Source organism: Phyllobates terribilis, unplaced genomic scaffold, assembly GCF_046119375.1.
Source record: "Phyllobates terribilis strain yellow unplaced genomic scaffold, ASM4611937v1 Scaffold_14__1_contigs__length_39327217, whole genome shotgun sequence".
NCBI lineage: Eukaryota > Metazoa > Chordata > Amphibia > Anura > Dendrobatidae > Phyllobates > Phyllobates terribilis.
In genome coordinates, this window is record NW_027362774.1 from 11,658,418 (window position 1) to 11,676,080 (window position 17,663).

The following is a 17,663-nucleotide window of genomic DNA, read 5'->3' on the forward strand; positions in this document are numbered from 1 at the left end:
GTACACAGTGACTGCACCAGCAGAATAGTGAGTGCAGCTCTGGAGTATAATACAGGGTGTAACTCAGGATCAGTACAGGATCAGTAATGTAATGTATGTAGACAGTGACTACATCAGCAGAATAGTGAGTGCAGCTCTAGAGTATAATACAGGAGGTAACTCAGGATCAGTAATGTAATGTGTGTACACAGTGACTGCACCAGCAGAATAGTGAGTGCAGCTCTAGAGTATAATACAGGATGTAACTCAGGATCAGTAATGTAATGTATGTACACAGTGACTGCACCAGCAGAATAGTGAGTGCAGCTCTGGGGTATAATACAGGATGTAACTCAGGATCAGCACAGGATCAGTGATGTAATGTATGTACACAGTGACTGCACCAGCAGAATAGTGAGTGCAGCTCTGGAGTATAATACAGGATGTAACTCAGGATCAGTAATGTAATGTATGTACACAGTGACTGCACCAGCAGAATAGTGAGTGCAGCTCTGGAGTATGAGACAGGATGTAACTCAGGATCAGTAATGTAATGTATGTACACAGTGTCTGCACCAGCAGAATAGTGAGTGCAGCTCTGGGGTATAATACAGGATATAACTCAGGAACAGTAATGTAATGTATGAACATAGTGACTGTACCAGCAGAATAGTGAGCGCAGCTCTTGGGTATAATACAGGATGTAACTCAGGATCAGTAATGTAATGTATGTACACAGTGACTGCACCAGCAGAATAGTGAGCGCAGCTCTGGAGTATAATACAGGATGTAACTCAGGATCAGTAATGTAATGTATGTACACAGTGACTGCACCAGCAGAATAGTGAGTGCAGCTCTGGAGTATAATACAGGATGTAACTCAGGATCAGTAATGTAATGTATGTACACAGTGACTGCACCAGCAGAATAGTGAGTGCAGCTCTGGAGTATAATACAGGATGTAACTCAGGATCAGTAATGTAATGTATGTACACAGTGACTGAACCAGCAGAATAGTGAGTGCAGCTCTGGAGTATAATACAGGATGTAACTCAGGATCAGTAATGTAATGTATGTACACAGTGACTGCACCAGCAGAATAGTGAGTGCAGCTCTGGAGTATAATACAGGATGTAACTCAGGATCAGTAATGTAATGTATGTACACAGTGACTGCACCAGCAGAATAGTGAGCGCAGCTCTGGAATATAATACAGGATGTAACTCAGGATCAGTAATGTAATGTATGTACACAGTGACTGCACCAGCAGAATAGTGAGTGCAGCTCTGGAGTATAATACAGGATGTAACTCAGGATCAGTAATGTAATGTATGTACACAGTGACTGCACCAGCAGAATAGTGAGTGCAGCTCTGGAGTATAATACAGGATGTAACTCAGAATCAGTAATGTAATGTATGTACACAGTGACTGCACCAGCAGAATAGTGAGTGCAGCTCTGGAGTATAATACTGGATGTAACTCAGGATCAGTAATGTAATGTATGTACACAGTGACTGCAACAGCAGAATAGTGAGTGCAGCTCCAGAGTATAATACAGGATGTAACTCAGGATCAGTAATGTAATGTATGTACACAGTGACTGCACCAGCAGAATAGTGAGTGCAGCTCTGGAGTATAATACAGGATGTAACTCAGGATCAGTAATGTATGTATACAGTGACTGCACCAGCAGAATAGTGAGTGCAGCTCTGGAGTATAATACAGGAGGTAACTCAGGATCAGCAATGTAATGTATGTACACAAAGACTGCACCAGCAGAATAGTGAGTGCAGCTCTGGAGTATAATACAGGATGGAACTCAGGATCAGTAATGTAATGTATGTACACAGTGACTGCACCAGCAGAATAGTGAGTGCAGCTCTGGAGTATAATACAGGATGTAATTCAGGATCAGTAATGTAATGTATGTACACAGTGACTGCACCAGCAGAATAGTGAGTGCAGCTCTGGAGTATAATACAGGAGGTAGCTCAGGATCAGTAATGTAATGTATGTACACAGTGACTGCACCAGCAGAATAGTGAGTACAGCTCTGGAGTATAATACAGGATGTAACTCAGGATCAGTAATGTAATGTATGTACACAGTGACTGCACCAGCAGAATAGTGAGTGCAGCTCTGGCGTATAATACAGGATGTAACTCAGGATCAGTAATGTAATGTATGTACACAGTGACTGCACCAGCAGAATAGTGAGTGCAGCTCTGGAGTATAATACAGGATGTAACTCAGGATCAGTAATGTAATGTATGTACACAGTGACTGCACCAGCAGAATTGTGAGTGCAGCTCTGGAGTATAATACAGGATGTAACTCAGGATCAGTAAGGTAATGTATGTACACAGTGACTCCACCAGCAGAATAGTGAGTGCAGCTCTGGAGTATAATACAGGATGTAACTCAGGATCAGTAATGTAATGTATGTAGACAGTGACTACATCAGCAGAATAGTGAGTGCAGCTCTAGAGTATAATACAGGAGGTAACTCAGGATCAGTAATGTAATGTGTGTACACAGTGACTGCACCAGCAGAATAGTGAGTGCAGCTCTGGAGTATAATACAGGGTGTAACTCAGGATCAGTACAGGATCAGTAATGTAATGTATGTAGACAGTGACTACATCAGCAGAATAGTGAGTGCAGCTCTAGAGTATAATACAGGAGGTAACTCAGGATCAGTAATGTAATGTGTGTACACAGTGACTGCACCAGCAGAATAGTGAGTGCAGCTCTAGAGTATAATACAGGATGTAACTCAGGATCAGTAATGTAATGTATGTACACAGTGACTGCACCAGCAGAATAGTGAGTGCAGCTCTGGGGTATAATACAGGATGTAACTCAGGATCAGCACAGGATCAGTGATGTAATGTATGTACACAGTGACTGCACCAGCAGAATAGTGAGTGCAGCTCTGGAGTATAATACAGGATGTAACTCAGGATCAGTAATGTAATGTATGTACACAGTGACTGCACCAGCAGTATAGTGAGTGCAGCTCTGGAGTATGAGACAGGATGTAACTCAGGATCAGTAATGTAATGTATGTACACAGTGTCTGCACCAGCAGAATAGTGAGTGCAGCTCTGGGGTATAATACAGGATATAACTCAGGAACAGTAATGTAATGTATGAACATAGTGACTGTACCAGCAGAATAGTGAGCGCAGCTCTTGGGTATAATACAGGATGTAACTCAGGATCAGTAATGTAATGTATGTACACAGTGACTGCACCAGCAGAATAGTGAGTGCAGCTCTGGAGTTTAAGACAGGATGTAACTCAGGATTAGTACAGGATAAGTAATGTAATGTATGTACACAGTGATTCCATCAGCAGAATAGTGAGTGCAGCTCTGGAGTATAATACAGGATGTAACTCAGGATCAGTAATGTAATGTATGTACACAGTGACAGCACCAGCAGAATAGTGAGTGCAGCTCTGGGGTATAATACAGGATGTAACTCAGGATCAGTAATGTAATGTATGTACACAGTGACTGCACCAGCAGAATAGTGAGTGCAGCTCTGGAGTATGAGACAGGATGTAACTCAGGATCAGTATAGGAACAGTAATGTAATGTATGTACATAGTGACTGTACCAGCAGAATAGTGAGCGCAGCTCTGGGGTATAATACAGGATGTAACTCAGGATCAGTAATGTGATGTATGTACACAGTGACTGCACCAGCAGAATAGTGAGTGCAGCTCTGGGGTATAATACAGGATGTAACTCAGGATCAGTACAGGATCAGTAATGTATGTACACAGTGACTGCACAAGCAGAATAGTGAGTGCAGCTCTGGAGTTTAATACAGGATGTAACTCAGGATCAGTAATGTAATGTATGTACACAGTGACTGCACCACCAGAATACTGAGTGCAGCTCTGGAGTATAATACAGGATGTAACGCAGGATCAGTAATGTAATGTATGTACACAGTGACTGCACCAGCAGAATAGTGAGTGCAGCTCTGGAGTATAAGACAGGATGTAACTCAGGATCAGTATAGGAACAGTAATGTAATGTATGTACACAGTGATTCCATCAGCAGAATAGTGAGTGCCGCTCTGGAGTATAATACAGGATGTAACTCAGGATCAGTAATGTAATGTATGTACACAGTGACTGCACCACCAGAATACTGAGTGCAGCTCTGGAGTATAATACAGGATGTAACTCAGGATCAGTAATGTAATGTATGTACACAGTGACTGCACCAGCAGAATAGTGAGTGCAGCTCTGGAGTATAAGACAGGATGTAACTCAGGATCAGTATAGGAACAGTAATGTAATGTATGTACACAGTGACTGCACCAGCAGAATAGTGAGAGCAGCTCTGGAGTATAATACAGGATGTAACTCAGGATCAGTAATGTAATGTATGTACACAGTGACTGCACCAGCAGAATTGTGAGTGCAGCTCTGGGGTATAATACAGGATGTAACTCAGGATCAGTAATGTATGTACACAGTGACTGCACCAGCAGAATAGTGAGTGCAGCTCTGGAGTATAATACAGAATGTAACTCAGGATCAGTAATGTAATGTATGTACACAGTGACTGCACCAGCAGAATAGTGAGTGCAGCTCTGGAGTATAATACAGGATGTAACTCAGGATCAGTAATGTAATGTATGTACACAGTGACAGCACCAGCAGAATAGTGAGTGCAGCTCTGGAGTATAATACAGGATGTAACTCAGGATCAGTAATGTAATGTATGTACACAGTGACTGCACCAGCAGAATAGTGAGTGCAGCTCTGGGGTATAATACAGGATGTAACTCAGGATCAGTAATGTATGTACACAGTGACTGCACCAGCAGAATAGTGAGTGCAGCTCTGGAGTATAATACAGAATGTAACTCAGGATCAGTAATGTAATGTATGTACACAGTGACTGCACCAGCAGAATAGTGAGTGCAGCTCTGGAGTATAATACAGGATGTAACTCAGGATCAGTAATGTATGTACACAGTGACTGCACCAGCAGAATAGTGAGTGCAGCTCTGGAGTATAATACAGGATGTAACTCAGGATCAGTAATGTATGTACACAGTGACTGCACCAGCAGAATAGTGAGTGCAGCTCTGGAGTTTAATACAGAAGGTTAATCCCTGGCTACAGGTTATCGTGAAGAAACAATTGTGCTGTACTCACATTCCCTGAGTCCACTGATGAGTTTCCAGCCAATCAGTGAGCTCAGTGGCTCTGGGTGGAGCATTCCCATGTAGACAAACAGCTCTACCATGAGCTGCAGAGCTCACTGGTTGGTTGCCGCACTGTCGATCTAATGTCAGCGCCAAAGCCCCACTTTGGGACCAGCGGCGAACTTTGCTGGTGGACCAGGGGAAGGTGAGAACCGCGCAGTTTGTTTCTTAAGTACAAGCCCTTTAAGCTTTTTGTTTATAGAGTGGATGAAGAGTTGAGGACACAGGCGTGGAGGAAGAAGTGGCTCATAAGTGGAAAAAGAAGCAGATCTATCTGACAGGAGATAACCAACCAACCGAACCATAACTCAATAAAACACTTACAATTATGCTACTGAGTTATTGCTCCAAGGTCCTACAGCTGTGCCTGCTGTGGTCTGTGACATGACATACTGCAGCTGGCACCTGTTCACATTTGCTTCATTCTTTTAAGGTGTGCTGGTCAGTTATTTTTTCTATAGTGGATGCACTATTGCATTTCTTTTACATTATGAGCAATCGTGGGACATGAAAGTTTCTGATATTCACCCGTCTATTGATTTATGCAAAGTTTGCTGAAACAACAGTGTCCATTTAAAAGTTAGGGGCAATATTCTCATTTTTAATCCTTAAAAATGTAATTTTGGGAAAAAAACTATAAAGTAATCACAGTGTATGTAGAGTACATATCATGGGAATAATTCACCTCCACAGAGCTGCTCAGCGGGCGCCAGTCTTCACTCGCTCTCACCAGTAACAAAAACTGGTTGGGTTCGGTCTCAAAGTCCACGGTCCGGGATAAGGTGACGTCCCCACTAAGCTGGTGAATGCGAAATAAATTGCTTGGGTTGCTGACCAGACTGTAGCTTAATGGGCGATTCTGATGAGAATTTGCTGACACCGAGAGCAGCCTGAAACATTCAGAAGGTGCCCAAAAAAAGATTATTACTAAATATATAAACAGTATAAGAAATTAAATTTGCAACATATTTGCCAAGAATATATGGTTGAGTCATTAACAGGGTGTTCTCAAGGTTAATCTTCAGGAGTACACCGCTCACCTGCCTCCTGGCTTCTTGCTTGCTGGGAACCTGTGTGCTCCTGAAGATTGACAACTCTGAACATTGGCATAGTGTCACATGTTATGTATATATAGTGCCAGGAAAGTTATATGGTCAATTTCAATCAAATGAGAAAATGTATCTTCCAGCTAAGATATGTATTATAGTAGTTATATTCTTGTACACAGGGGCAGTATTATAGTAGTTATATTCTTGTATATAGGGGCAGTATTATAGTAGTTATATTCTTGTACATAGGGGGCAGTATTATAGTAGTTATATTCTTGTACATAGGGGCAGTATTATAGTAGTTATATTCTTGTACATAGAGGCAGTATTATAGTAGTTATATTATTGTACATAGGAGGCAGTATTATAGTAGTTATATTCTTGTACATAGGGGGCAGTATTATAGTAGTTATATTCTTGTACATAGAGGCAGTATTATAGTAGTTATATTCTTGTACACAGGGGCAGTATTATAGTAGTTATATTCTTGTACATAGGGGCCAGTATTATAGTAGTTATATTCTTGTACATAGGGGGCAGTATTATAGTAGTTATATTCTTGTACATAGGAGCAGTATTATAGTAGTTATATTCTTGTACACAGGGGCAGTATTATAGTAGTTATATTCTTGTATATAGGGGCAGTATTATAGTAGTTATATTCTTGTACATAGGAGCAGTATTATAGTAGTTATATTCTTGTACACAGGGGCAGTATTATAGTAGTTATATTCTTGTATATAGGGGCAGTATTATAGTAGTTATATTCTTGTACATAGGGGGCAGTATTATAGTAGTTATATTCTTGTACATAGGGGCAGTATTATAGTAGTTATATTCTTGTACATAGAGGCAGTATTATAGTAGTTATATTATTGTACATAGGAGGCAGTATTATAGTAGTTATATTCTTGTACATAGGGGGCAGTATTATAGTAGTTATATTCTTGTACATAGAGGCAGTATTATAGTAGTTATATTCTTGTACACAGGGGCAGTATTATAGTAGTTATATTCTTGTACATAGGGGCCAGTATTATAGTAGTTATATTCTTGTACATAGGGGGCAGTATTATAGTAGTTATATTCCTGTACATAGGAGCAGTATTATAGTAGTTATATTCTTGTACATAGGGAGCAGTATTATAGAAGTTATATTCTTGTACATAGGGAGCAGTATTATAGAAGTTATATTCTTGTACATAGGAGCAGTATTATAGTAGTTATATTCTTGTATATAGGAGCAGTATTATAGTAGTTATATTCTTGTACATAGGGGGCAGTATTATAGTAGTTATATTCCTGTACATAGGAGCAGTATTATAGTAGTTATATTCTTGTACATAGGGAGCAGTATTATAGAAGTTATATTCTTGTACATAGGGAGCAGTATTATAGAAGTTATATTCTTGTACATAGGAGCAGTATTATAGTAGTTATATTCTTGTATATAGGAGCAGTATTATAGTAGTTATATTCTTGTACATAGGGAGCAGTATTATAGAAGTTATATTCTTGTACATAGGAGCAGTATTATAGTAGTTATATTCTTGTACATAGGGAGCAGTATTATAGAAGTTATATTCTTGTACATAGGAGCAGTATTATAGTAGTTATATTCTTGTATATATGAGCAGTATTATAGTAGTTATATTCTTGTATAAAGGAGCAGTATTATAGTAGTTATATTCTTGTACATGGGGGGCAGTATTATAGTAGTTATATTCTTGTACATAGGAGCAGTATTATAGTAGTTATATTCTTGTACATAGGGGGCAGTATTATAGTAGTTATATTCTTGTACATAGGGGTAGTATTATAGTAGTTATATTCTTGTACATAGGAGCAGTATTATAGTTTTTATATTCTTGTACATAGGAGCAGTATTATAGTAGTGATATTTTTGTATATAGGAGCAGTATTATAGTAGTTATATTCTTGTACATAGGAGCAGTATTATAATAGATATATTCTTGTACATAGGGGCAGTATTATATTAGTTATATTCTTGTACATAGGGGGCAGTATTATAGCAGTTGTATTCTTGTACATAGGGGCAGTATTATATTAGTTATATTCTTGTACATAGGGGGCAGTATTATAGCAGTTGTATTCTTGTATATAGGGGGCAGTATTATATTAGTTATATTCTTGTACATAGAAGCAGTATTATAGTAGTTATATTCTTGTACATATGGGGCAGTATTATAGTAGTTATATTCTTGCACTCAGGGGGCAGTATTATAGTAGTTATATTCTTGTACATAGGGGCAGTATGATAGTAGTTATATTCTTGTACATAGGGGCAGTATTATAGTAGTTATATTCTTGTACCTAGGGGGCAGTATTATAGTAGTTATATTCTTGTACATAGGAGCAGTATTATAGTAGTTATATTCTTGTACATAGGAGCAGTATTATAGTAGTTATATTCTTGTACATAGGGGCAGTATTATAGTAGTTATATTCTTGTACATAGAGCCAGTATTATAGTAGTTATAATCTTGTACATAGGGGGCAGTATTATGGCAGTTGTATTCTTGTACATAGGAGCAGTATTATAGTAGTTATATTCTTGTACATAGGGGCAGTATTATAGTAGTTATATGCTTGTACATAGGGGCAGTATTATAGTAGTTATATTCTTGTAAATAGGAGCAGTATTATAGTAGTTATATTCTTGTACATAGGGAGCAGTATTATAATAGTTATATTCTTGTACATAGGGGCAGTATTATAGTAGTTATATTCTTGTACATGGGGAGCAGTATTATAGTAGTTATATTCTTGTACATAGGAGCAGTATTATAGTAGTTACATTCTTGTACATAGAGGGCAGTATTATAGTAGTTATATTCTTGTATATGAGGAGCAGGATTTTAGTAGTTATATTCTTGTACATAGGGGGCAGTATTATAGTAGTTATATTCTTGTAAATAGGAGCAGTATTATAGTAGTTATATTCTTGTACATAAGGGCAGTATTATAGTAGTTATATTCTTGTACATAGGGGGCAGTATTATAGCAGTTGTATTCTTGTATGTAGGAGCAGTATTATAGTAGTTATATTCTTGTACATAAGGGTAGTATTATAGCAGTTGTATTCTTGTACATAGGAGCAGTATTGTAGTAGTTATATTCTTGTACATAGGGACAGTATTATAGCAGTTGTATTCTTGTACATAGGAACAGTATTGTAGTAGTTATATTCTTGTACATAGGGGGCAGTATTATAGTAGTTATATTCTTGTACATAGGAGCAGTATTATAGTAGTTATATTCTTGTACATAGGGGGCAGTATTATAGTAGTTATATTCTTGTACATAGGAGCAGTATTATAGTAGTTACATTCTTGTACATATGGGCAGTATTATAGCAGTTGTATTCTTGTACATAGGGGGCAGTATTATATTAGTTATATTCTTGTACATAGGGGGCAGTATTATAGTAGTGATATTTTTGTATATAGGAGCAGTATTATAGTACTTATATTCTTGTACATATGGGGCAGTATTATAGTAGTTTATATTCTTGTACTTAGGGGGCAGTATTATAGTAGTTATATTCTTGTACATAGGGGCAGTATGATAGTAGTTATATTCTTGTATATCGGGGCAGTATTATAGTAGTTATATTCTTGTACATAGGAGCAGTATTATAGCAGTTATATTCTTGTACATAGGGGGCAGTATTATAGTAGTTATATTCTTGTAAATAGAAGCAGTATTATAGTAGTTATATTCTTGTACATAAGGGCAGTATTATAGCAGTTGTATTCTTGTACATAGGGGCAGTATTATAGTAGTTATATTCTTGTACATAGCCGGCTGTATTATAGTAGTTATATTCTTGTACGTAGGAGCAGTATTATAGTAGTTATATTCTTGTACATAGGGACAGTATTATAGTAGTTATATTCTTGTATATCGGGGCAGTATTATAGTAGTTATATTCTTGTACATAGGAGCAGTATTATAGTAGTTATATTCTTGTACTTAGGGGGCAGTATTATAGTAGTTATATTCTTGTACATAGGAGCAGTATTGTAGTAGTTATATTCTTGTACATAGGGACAGTATTATAGCAGTTGTATTCTTGTACATAGGGGACAGTATTATAGTAGTTATATTCTTGTACATAGAGGGCAGTATTATAGTAGTTATATTCTTGTACATAGGGGCAGTATTATAGCAGTTGTATTCTTGTACATAGGGGGCAGTATTATAGTAGTTATATTTTTGTACATAGGAGCAGTATTATAGTAGTTATATTCTTGTACATAAGGGCAGTATTATAGCAGTTGTATTCTTGTACGTAGGAGCAGTATTATAGTAGTTATATTCTTGTACATAGGGACAGTATTATAGTAGTTATATTCTTGTATATCGGGGCAGTATTATAGTAGTTATATTCTTGTACATAGGAGCAGTATTATAGTAGTTATATTCTGGTACATAGGGGGCAGTATTATTGTAGTTATATTCTTGTAAATAGGCGCAGTATTATAGTAGATATATTCTTGTACATAGGGGGCAGTATTATAGTAGTTATATTCTTGTACATAAGGGCAGTATTATAGCAGTTGTATTCTTGTACATAGGAGCAGTATTATAGTAGTTATATTCTTTTACATAGGGGCAGTATTATAGTAGTTATATTCTTGTACATAGGGGCAGTATTATAGTAGTTATATTCTTGTACATAGGGACAGTATTATAGCAGTTGTATTCTTGTACATAGGAGCAGTATTATAGTAGTTATATTCTTGTATATAGGGGCAGTATTATAGTAGTTATATTTTTGTGCATAGGGGGCAGTAGTATAGGAGTTATATTCCTGTACATAGGGGGCAGTATTATAGTAGTTATATTCTTGTACATAGGAGCAGTAATATAGTAGTTATATTCTTGTACATAGGGGGCAGTATTATAGTAGTTATATTTTTGTGCATAGGGGGCAGTAGTATAGTAGTTATATTCTTGTACATAGGGCGCAGTATTATAGTAGCTATAGTCTTGTACATAGGGGGCAGTATTATAGTAGTTCTATTCTTGTACATAGGGGCAGTATTATAGTAGTTATATTCTTGTACATAGGGGGCAGTAGTATAGTAGTTATATTCTTGTACATAGGGCGCAGTATTATAGTAGTTATAGTCTTGAACGGAGGAGACAGTATTATATTGGTTACTCATGGTGTACCTCTGAATGAGAAAAGTAATATAATTTCCAGGAACTTACACTTGTCCTGCAGGTGTGTTTTCTGGCACATAGATTATATAAGAGACATTTCTAAACTGGGGAGGTCTTTCACCAGCAATCACTGACACCAAAGCCAGTGAGCTTTTTTTTCCAAATATATCAGCCGCTTGCACAGTTAGTAGATACTCTACACCTTCCTCCAGGACTTGTCCGGTGGTCTGTATCCATCCATTACTTCTATCCACTCCGAACCTTGTGTCACCACCTGGATTAAAAGAATCAAATCTTAATGTGGCTCAAGTCACAAAGCCAGTATAAATATGACTTTACAACCCACAACAAATCATCCATTGAAGGTTTTCTAGTTTTAGGTAATTTAAGCTCTACCAGAGTATAATAATTGAGATTTAATTATTTGAAAAATAAAATTCAACATGAAGTGCTGTTGCATGGGAGTATATACTAATATGGTGTCAATGAGCATCCATAATATTTATATATTTATAGAAGGATAGTGTCCCTTCACCTTCCAAAAGGAAATATTCCACTTCTCCATTGACGCCTTCATCTTTATCAATGGCGTGTAATTTGTACACGTTTGTTCCAGCTGTGGCCAAAGGAGACACGTTTGCCAAGAAAGGATACGGCTGCATTGTCCATTGTGGGGATTCATCATTAACGTCTGTTACTGTCAGCTGCAGATTAACAAGATACAAACCTTTTCCTGCAAAACAGAAAAGAATTCCTAATATAATCACCGGCAGCAAAGAAAAAAATATTAACGTGGATAAGAAAACATGACATCACATATAACATCCTCATATTCTTCAACATACATAGCAGTATAGTAATACTCTTGTACTCCTTGTACAATAGTGGGGGTGACCAATAATGACCACACAGATTACACCTGATGTTCTGGCACACGACGCTCGCATGCACAACCTCAACACCGAGCAAGCGCCTGCCAGGTGACCAACCTGACCACACTTATAGAATTTCCTCAGCTAACCGGAATAGAAACAGATGCCTTTCCCTCTTTTAATGAAAAAGGAATTGTTACGATTCTGTTGTCAGGTATCCCGGAACCAGGGGCTCCTTAACTGTCCATAAAGCTAGGGGTGCCCTTGCTATCCCTATTCATCGGATTACTTCTAATGGTGAAGACGCAGGGGCCACGTACCTTGCTGAGCTCCTGAATCCATCCTCAGTCTGTTCCCTCCCCCCATCCAGGGAAGAGGGAAGTAGTAAAGTATGGCAATACACCAATCCCAGACCAACAAGGTAATACGAACAGGGATAAAGGAAAATACCAATCATACAAAAATACTCACACAAACAACAGAGGGAAACACCAGGGAGTGAAGAAAGGGAAAAAAACAAGTAGGAGAAGGAGAGGATTTGCACACAACCAAAGCCAAGCAACAGTCTTAGATAAATACATCAAACGCCTCCTCAAACAACAACTCTCCACCAATTCCTCCTGTAACCATGAAGCATGAAGCTTTCAGGAGCTCTCAACTGAAACAGATTAACCCCTGCACTGCTAGAAGAAACCTGCACTGTTTAATATGAAGGTGAAGTGCTTCTAATCAGTGCAGGAGAAGGAAAAACTAGACAGCGTGGTCTTCTGGCTCCTCCCTGTCGTGCTAAACCTGTGACAAGAATTGGGCAGATGATGGGTGACAGCAGGGCCGGCGTCAGCACCCGGCGTACCCGGGCAAGTGCCGGGGCCCTGGAAAATCAGAGGGTCCCACCGTCCACTCACTGTCGGGGCCCTGGCCGCTTCCTCGGCACCTGTTCAGTGACGCAGGCGCTGCTTGATTGCGGGCACTCCCCCAGACATGGCCGCGCGCTATCCGGCTGTGTCTGCTAGTAATGACACGGCAGGATCGATGGCACTGCACCTTTAATTGTGCTTGTGTGTCGCCCCTGCCGCGTCATTACTAGCCGACACAGCCGCACAGCGCGCGGCCATGTCTGGGGGAGTGCCGGCAATCAAACACCGTCGGAGGTCCAGCACAGATGGGGGGGAGCTGGGGGGGAGCGGCCCGGATCCGACCGCAAGTGGGCCCCTCTGATGGTCCAGGGCCATGATGTCTGTGACACGCCGGGGGCCCTGCACTGCCCCATACCTGAGGAGCTGCTGGACATGACACTGGACCGGGGACAGGTGAGTGAGGCTTCCCCAATCCCCATATTAAAAATATTTGTAATGGGTCTGTGTGAGTGCATGTATGTGAATGTCAGTGTGCATGACTGTGTATATATATTTGTCTGTTTTATATATGTTTTTAAGAATTTGTGTAAAAATATGTGTATGTTTGTATGTGTACATATCTGTGTACCATGTGTGCATGCGTGTGTCTGCGTACCGTGTGTGTGTGCATATGTCTGCGTACCGTGTGTGCGTGCGCATGTCTGCGTACAGTGTGTGCATGCGCATGTCTGCGTACAGTATGTGCGTGCGCGTGTGTGCGTGCGCGTGTGTGCGTGCGCGTGTCTGCGTACAGTGTGTGCGTGCGCGTGTCTGCGTACCGTGTGTGCGTGCGCGTGTCTGCGTACCGTGCGCGTGCGTGTGTCTGCGTACCGTGTGTACGTGCGCGTGTCTGCGTACCGTGTGTGCGTGCGCGTGTCTGCGTACCGTGTGTGCGTGCGCGTGTCTGCGTACCGTGTGTGCGTGCGCGTCTGCGTACCGTGTGTGCTTGCGCGTGTCTGCGTACCGTGTGTGCGTGCGCGTGTCTGCGTACCGTTTGCGTGCGCGTGTCGGCATACCGTGTGCGTGTGCCTGCGTACCGTGTGCGCGTGTCTGCGTACCGTGTGCGCGTGCGCGTGTCTGAGTGCGCGTGTCTGCGCACCGTGTGCGCGTGTCTGCGTACCGTGTGCGCACGTCTGCGTACCGTGTGTGCGTGCGCGTGTCTGCGTACCGTGTGCGCGTGTCTGCGTACCGTGTGCGCGCGTCTGCATACCGTGTGTGCGTGCGCGTGTCTGCGTACCGTGTGCGCGTGTCTGCGTACCGTGTGCACGTGTCTGCGTACCGTGTCTGCGTGCGCGTGTCTGCGTACCGTGTCTGCGTGCGCGTGTCTGCGCACTGTGTGTGCATGCGCGTGTCTGTGTACCGTGTGTGCGTGCGCGTGTCTGCGTACCGTGTGCGCGTGTCTGCGTACCGTGTGCGCACGTCTGCGTACCGTGTGCGCGTGTCTGCGTACCGTGTGCACGTGCGCGTGTCTGCGTACCGTGTGCGCGTGTCTGCGTACCGTGTGCGTGTGCACGTGTCTGCGTACCGTGTCTGTGTGCGCGTGTCTGCGCACCGTGTGTGCGTGCATGTGTCTGCGTACCGTGTGTGTGCGCATGTCTGCATATGTGAAGGATGAGGTGGCAGGCTGGGCCCTGTGTACTATATATATATTTCTCTGCGGTATCTGTGCATCATGAATCGTGTATGTGTTAAAAGGGCCCACTGAGACTCTTTCGCCCGGGGCCCAGAAAAACCTGGAGCCGGCCCTGGGTGACAGGTTGGCTCTGCCGCAGTTTCACCAGGACCCTCCAGTCCAGATGTAACGTAGTGTGGGGCGGTAGCTGTGGGCGAGGTACTCGTCTCTTACGCCCCGACATGTTACATGAAGGTGGGGGTCCTGGCTGGGTGTGTAGACTTGTGCTGCGAGGGTGCTACACCCTTGCAGCCCGCATATTACCGATGACTTTGGTTGGCCAGGACCAGATGTTAAGGACTTCAATGAGGGAGACTACCAGTCAAAAATATACTTTTTACTACACGATAAAACACCGAGCATTTTCACACACAGTCTCAGTTCCTTTCTCTTAACTCATTTGGTTTCTGTCTCCTTTAGTTCACCTGTCTTCACCACACCCGAGAACAGTACTACAGTCCAGTAAGTGAGAGTCCTGTACTTCAACCCACTGTTCCATGTCTTCTTTACCTATTAGGGTAACTAGTTTGCCAATATGGCCGGTATTCAGCTTCCCTGCTTGCAGACACCTTGAAACTCCCGCCGGGGCACTCTCTTTCTCTCACGTTCCCTGTTCCGTCCTGGCCCATTACCTCTCTGAGTTATAAACCCAGGGCCGTACTACTAAGTGTTCTGTCCCAGGACCTGTCTCCGATGCATTACTTCTGTCTTTCTGTCACTTCTCCTTTCTCTACTCTGGATCTCGCTATCCACAGCCTCGGTCTCCACTCACTTTGGGGACACTCAACTCATGTGGCTCAGCTGAGTACTCAGACCAATGGTCTGCTCTAGCTGCAAGCTAGGCCCTGTCCGACTCACTACCTCTCTGATCTTGCTACATGGCCCTTCCCTCTCTGGGCTAGTCCCAACTCTTAACTCTATCGATGCCTACTCACTACCTGTTGCTTGGCAGAACCCAATTCATCACATGACAATGCAAAACATTAAACAGGCAAACATTATAATGCATCACATCACATCACAACAACAAGTGTCTTCAAGGGGGAATGTGGGCATCATGTCCATCTCCTTACACAGACACTGTCCACATCCCTGTCCTTATTGAGGGCTGACACCAGGTCACAATGTCTCCGCAGCCAGGTGACGATGTCCTGAGGGGGCACCACTTCATTCCAGAAGATGACAGTCACATTCACTATATCGGGCTTAGAAATGGGGATAAAGCTGTATTTGTTCCAACCGTCCACATCCCAAAACTTGGAGACGTTTGCCCAGAACTGGTCCAGGTCAGACATAAGCTTGAAGCTGACATCGTAGCCCTGCCCTTCTGGGAAGTTTATCACCGCCAGGATGCTGGTGGGCAGGAAGCCCATCTGGCCACACAGTAGATCTTTGATATAAAACCTCCATTCGGGAAACTCGTCCTTAACACCTAGGTGTCTGAAATGGACGATATCCCTCCTCTCAAAGACTTGGCCAGTATAACTGTGACGAGAAAGGCGACCCACTGCTCCAGGCATTACCAGAAGAACCACCACCACTGCCGCTCTCCTTCCACTGACCGATGGCACTAAGGTGGGCCGCCACTCCTCCAGTAACTAATGGGGGAAATCCTATACATTAGAGTGTACTGTAATTTCCTCACCAACAACCCATCAACCTCTATGGTAATGTCAGTACAGTCATCAGCTGGGTACTCTGGCATAGCAGAGTCTACACTGCGCCACACAGGAGTGCCAACATAATCCAACACAGCAATGCCACCATTATTTCACACAGCAGTGCCCATATTTTCCTGCACAGTTATAACAGGTTCACCATGACATTCAGCTGCACCATTGCTTTCAGATAAAAGTCCACAGTTTTGCTTAGGAGCACTTACTGCTGGGACTTCTGGTGCCAAGCCTGAAACCACTGCAGGTCTTTGGTAAATGTTATACGCACGCCGCTAGGTTCAGATAGGGCGAGACGGGTTTCATCAATTCTTTGGAATCCTGGGGGAACTGTTACTCAGGGCGACCATAGGCTGCAGCTTCTCTCAGGCACACGATAGATTCAATTGCTGACCAGACACATATGACAAGAGTCTTTTTCAACAGTTCTACAGTGGAATTTAATCTGAAGCACGGCCAGTGCAATTCAGGGATATTAAAGCAACAATCTTCATTACAGTACAGTTTGAGTTTCTTGAGCAGCCGGCTCCAGTAACATTATAGTAGTTTCTTCACAAGGCACAGTATTACAGTCTGTTCAGTAGCATAATTCTGCATAGATTAGATCACTTCTATGTATACACAACCACAGGCTTTTCCTTCACAAGGACCCAATAGTACACAGCATTCTTTATCCTGCATGGAGATGGAGAGGGGAGGGTTTGATGAGGAGATGATGCCTGTGACACAATTCCTTCCAGTCCTTATCTTCCTGCCCGATAATACTCTGCACTGTTAGTTCAGGGAGTTTATCTGACCTGTGTTTAGTTTCTCTCCTGATCTGAATCCTGTTCAGTTGCCTTCTGTCAGATCCAGATAACACACCACCTTTCTCTTTGGCTTCAGCCAGACTACAATAACAAGTTTCCCACAATCCCCCTAAGGCTCTGCTAAAACACTCCCTGTCTCCTGTGACTGTATTAACCCCTGCAGTTGCTCGATGCTTCTGAAGCACAACACTTCCTGTCTCCTGTGCTTGTGTTATTTGTAACAGTTTCTGGATGCTTTGGAAGCAACAGCACTACTTCTGCATGTCACATAAACACTTTCTGC

The 17,663-nt window shown here is 41.9% G+C and overlaps 1 protein-coding gene across 1 annotated transcript in view; it reads right to left on the reverse strand.

Annotated features, from left to right (window-relative positions):
* The window catches only part of LOC141175746 (neural-cadherin-like), a 235,890-nt gene that overhangs the window by 113,876 nt on the left and 104,351 nt on the right, over positions 1 to 17,663 (reverse strand). Inside the window, exons 2-4 of the mRNA XM_073659672.1 lie at positions 11,994 to 12,191; positions 11,507 to 11,732; positions 5,902 to 6,106 (exon numbers count right to left, since the gene is read on the reverse strand). Coding sequence (XP_073515773.1) covers positions 5,902 to 6,106; positions 11,507 to 11,732; positions 11,994 to 12,191 — 629 coding nt within the window. The remainder of the gene's footprint in view (positions 1 to 5,901; positions 6,107 to 11,506; positions 11,733 to 11,993; positions 12,192 to 17,663) is intronic.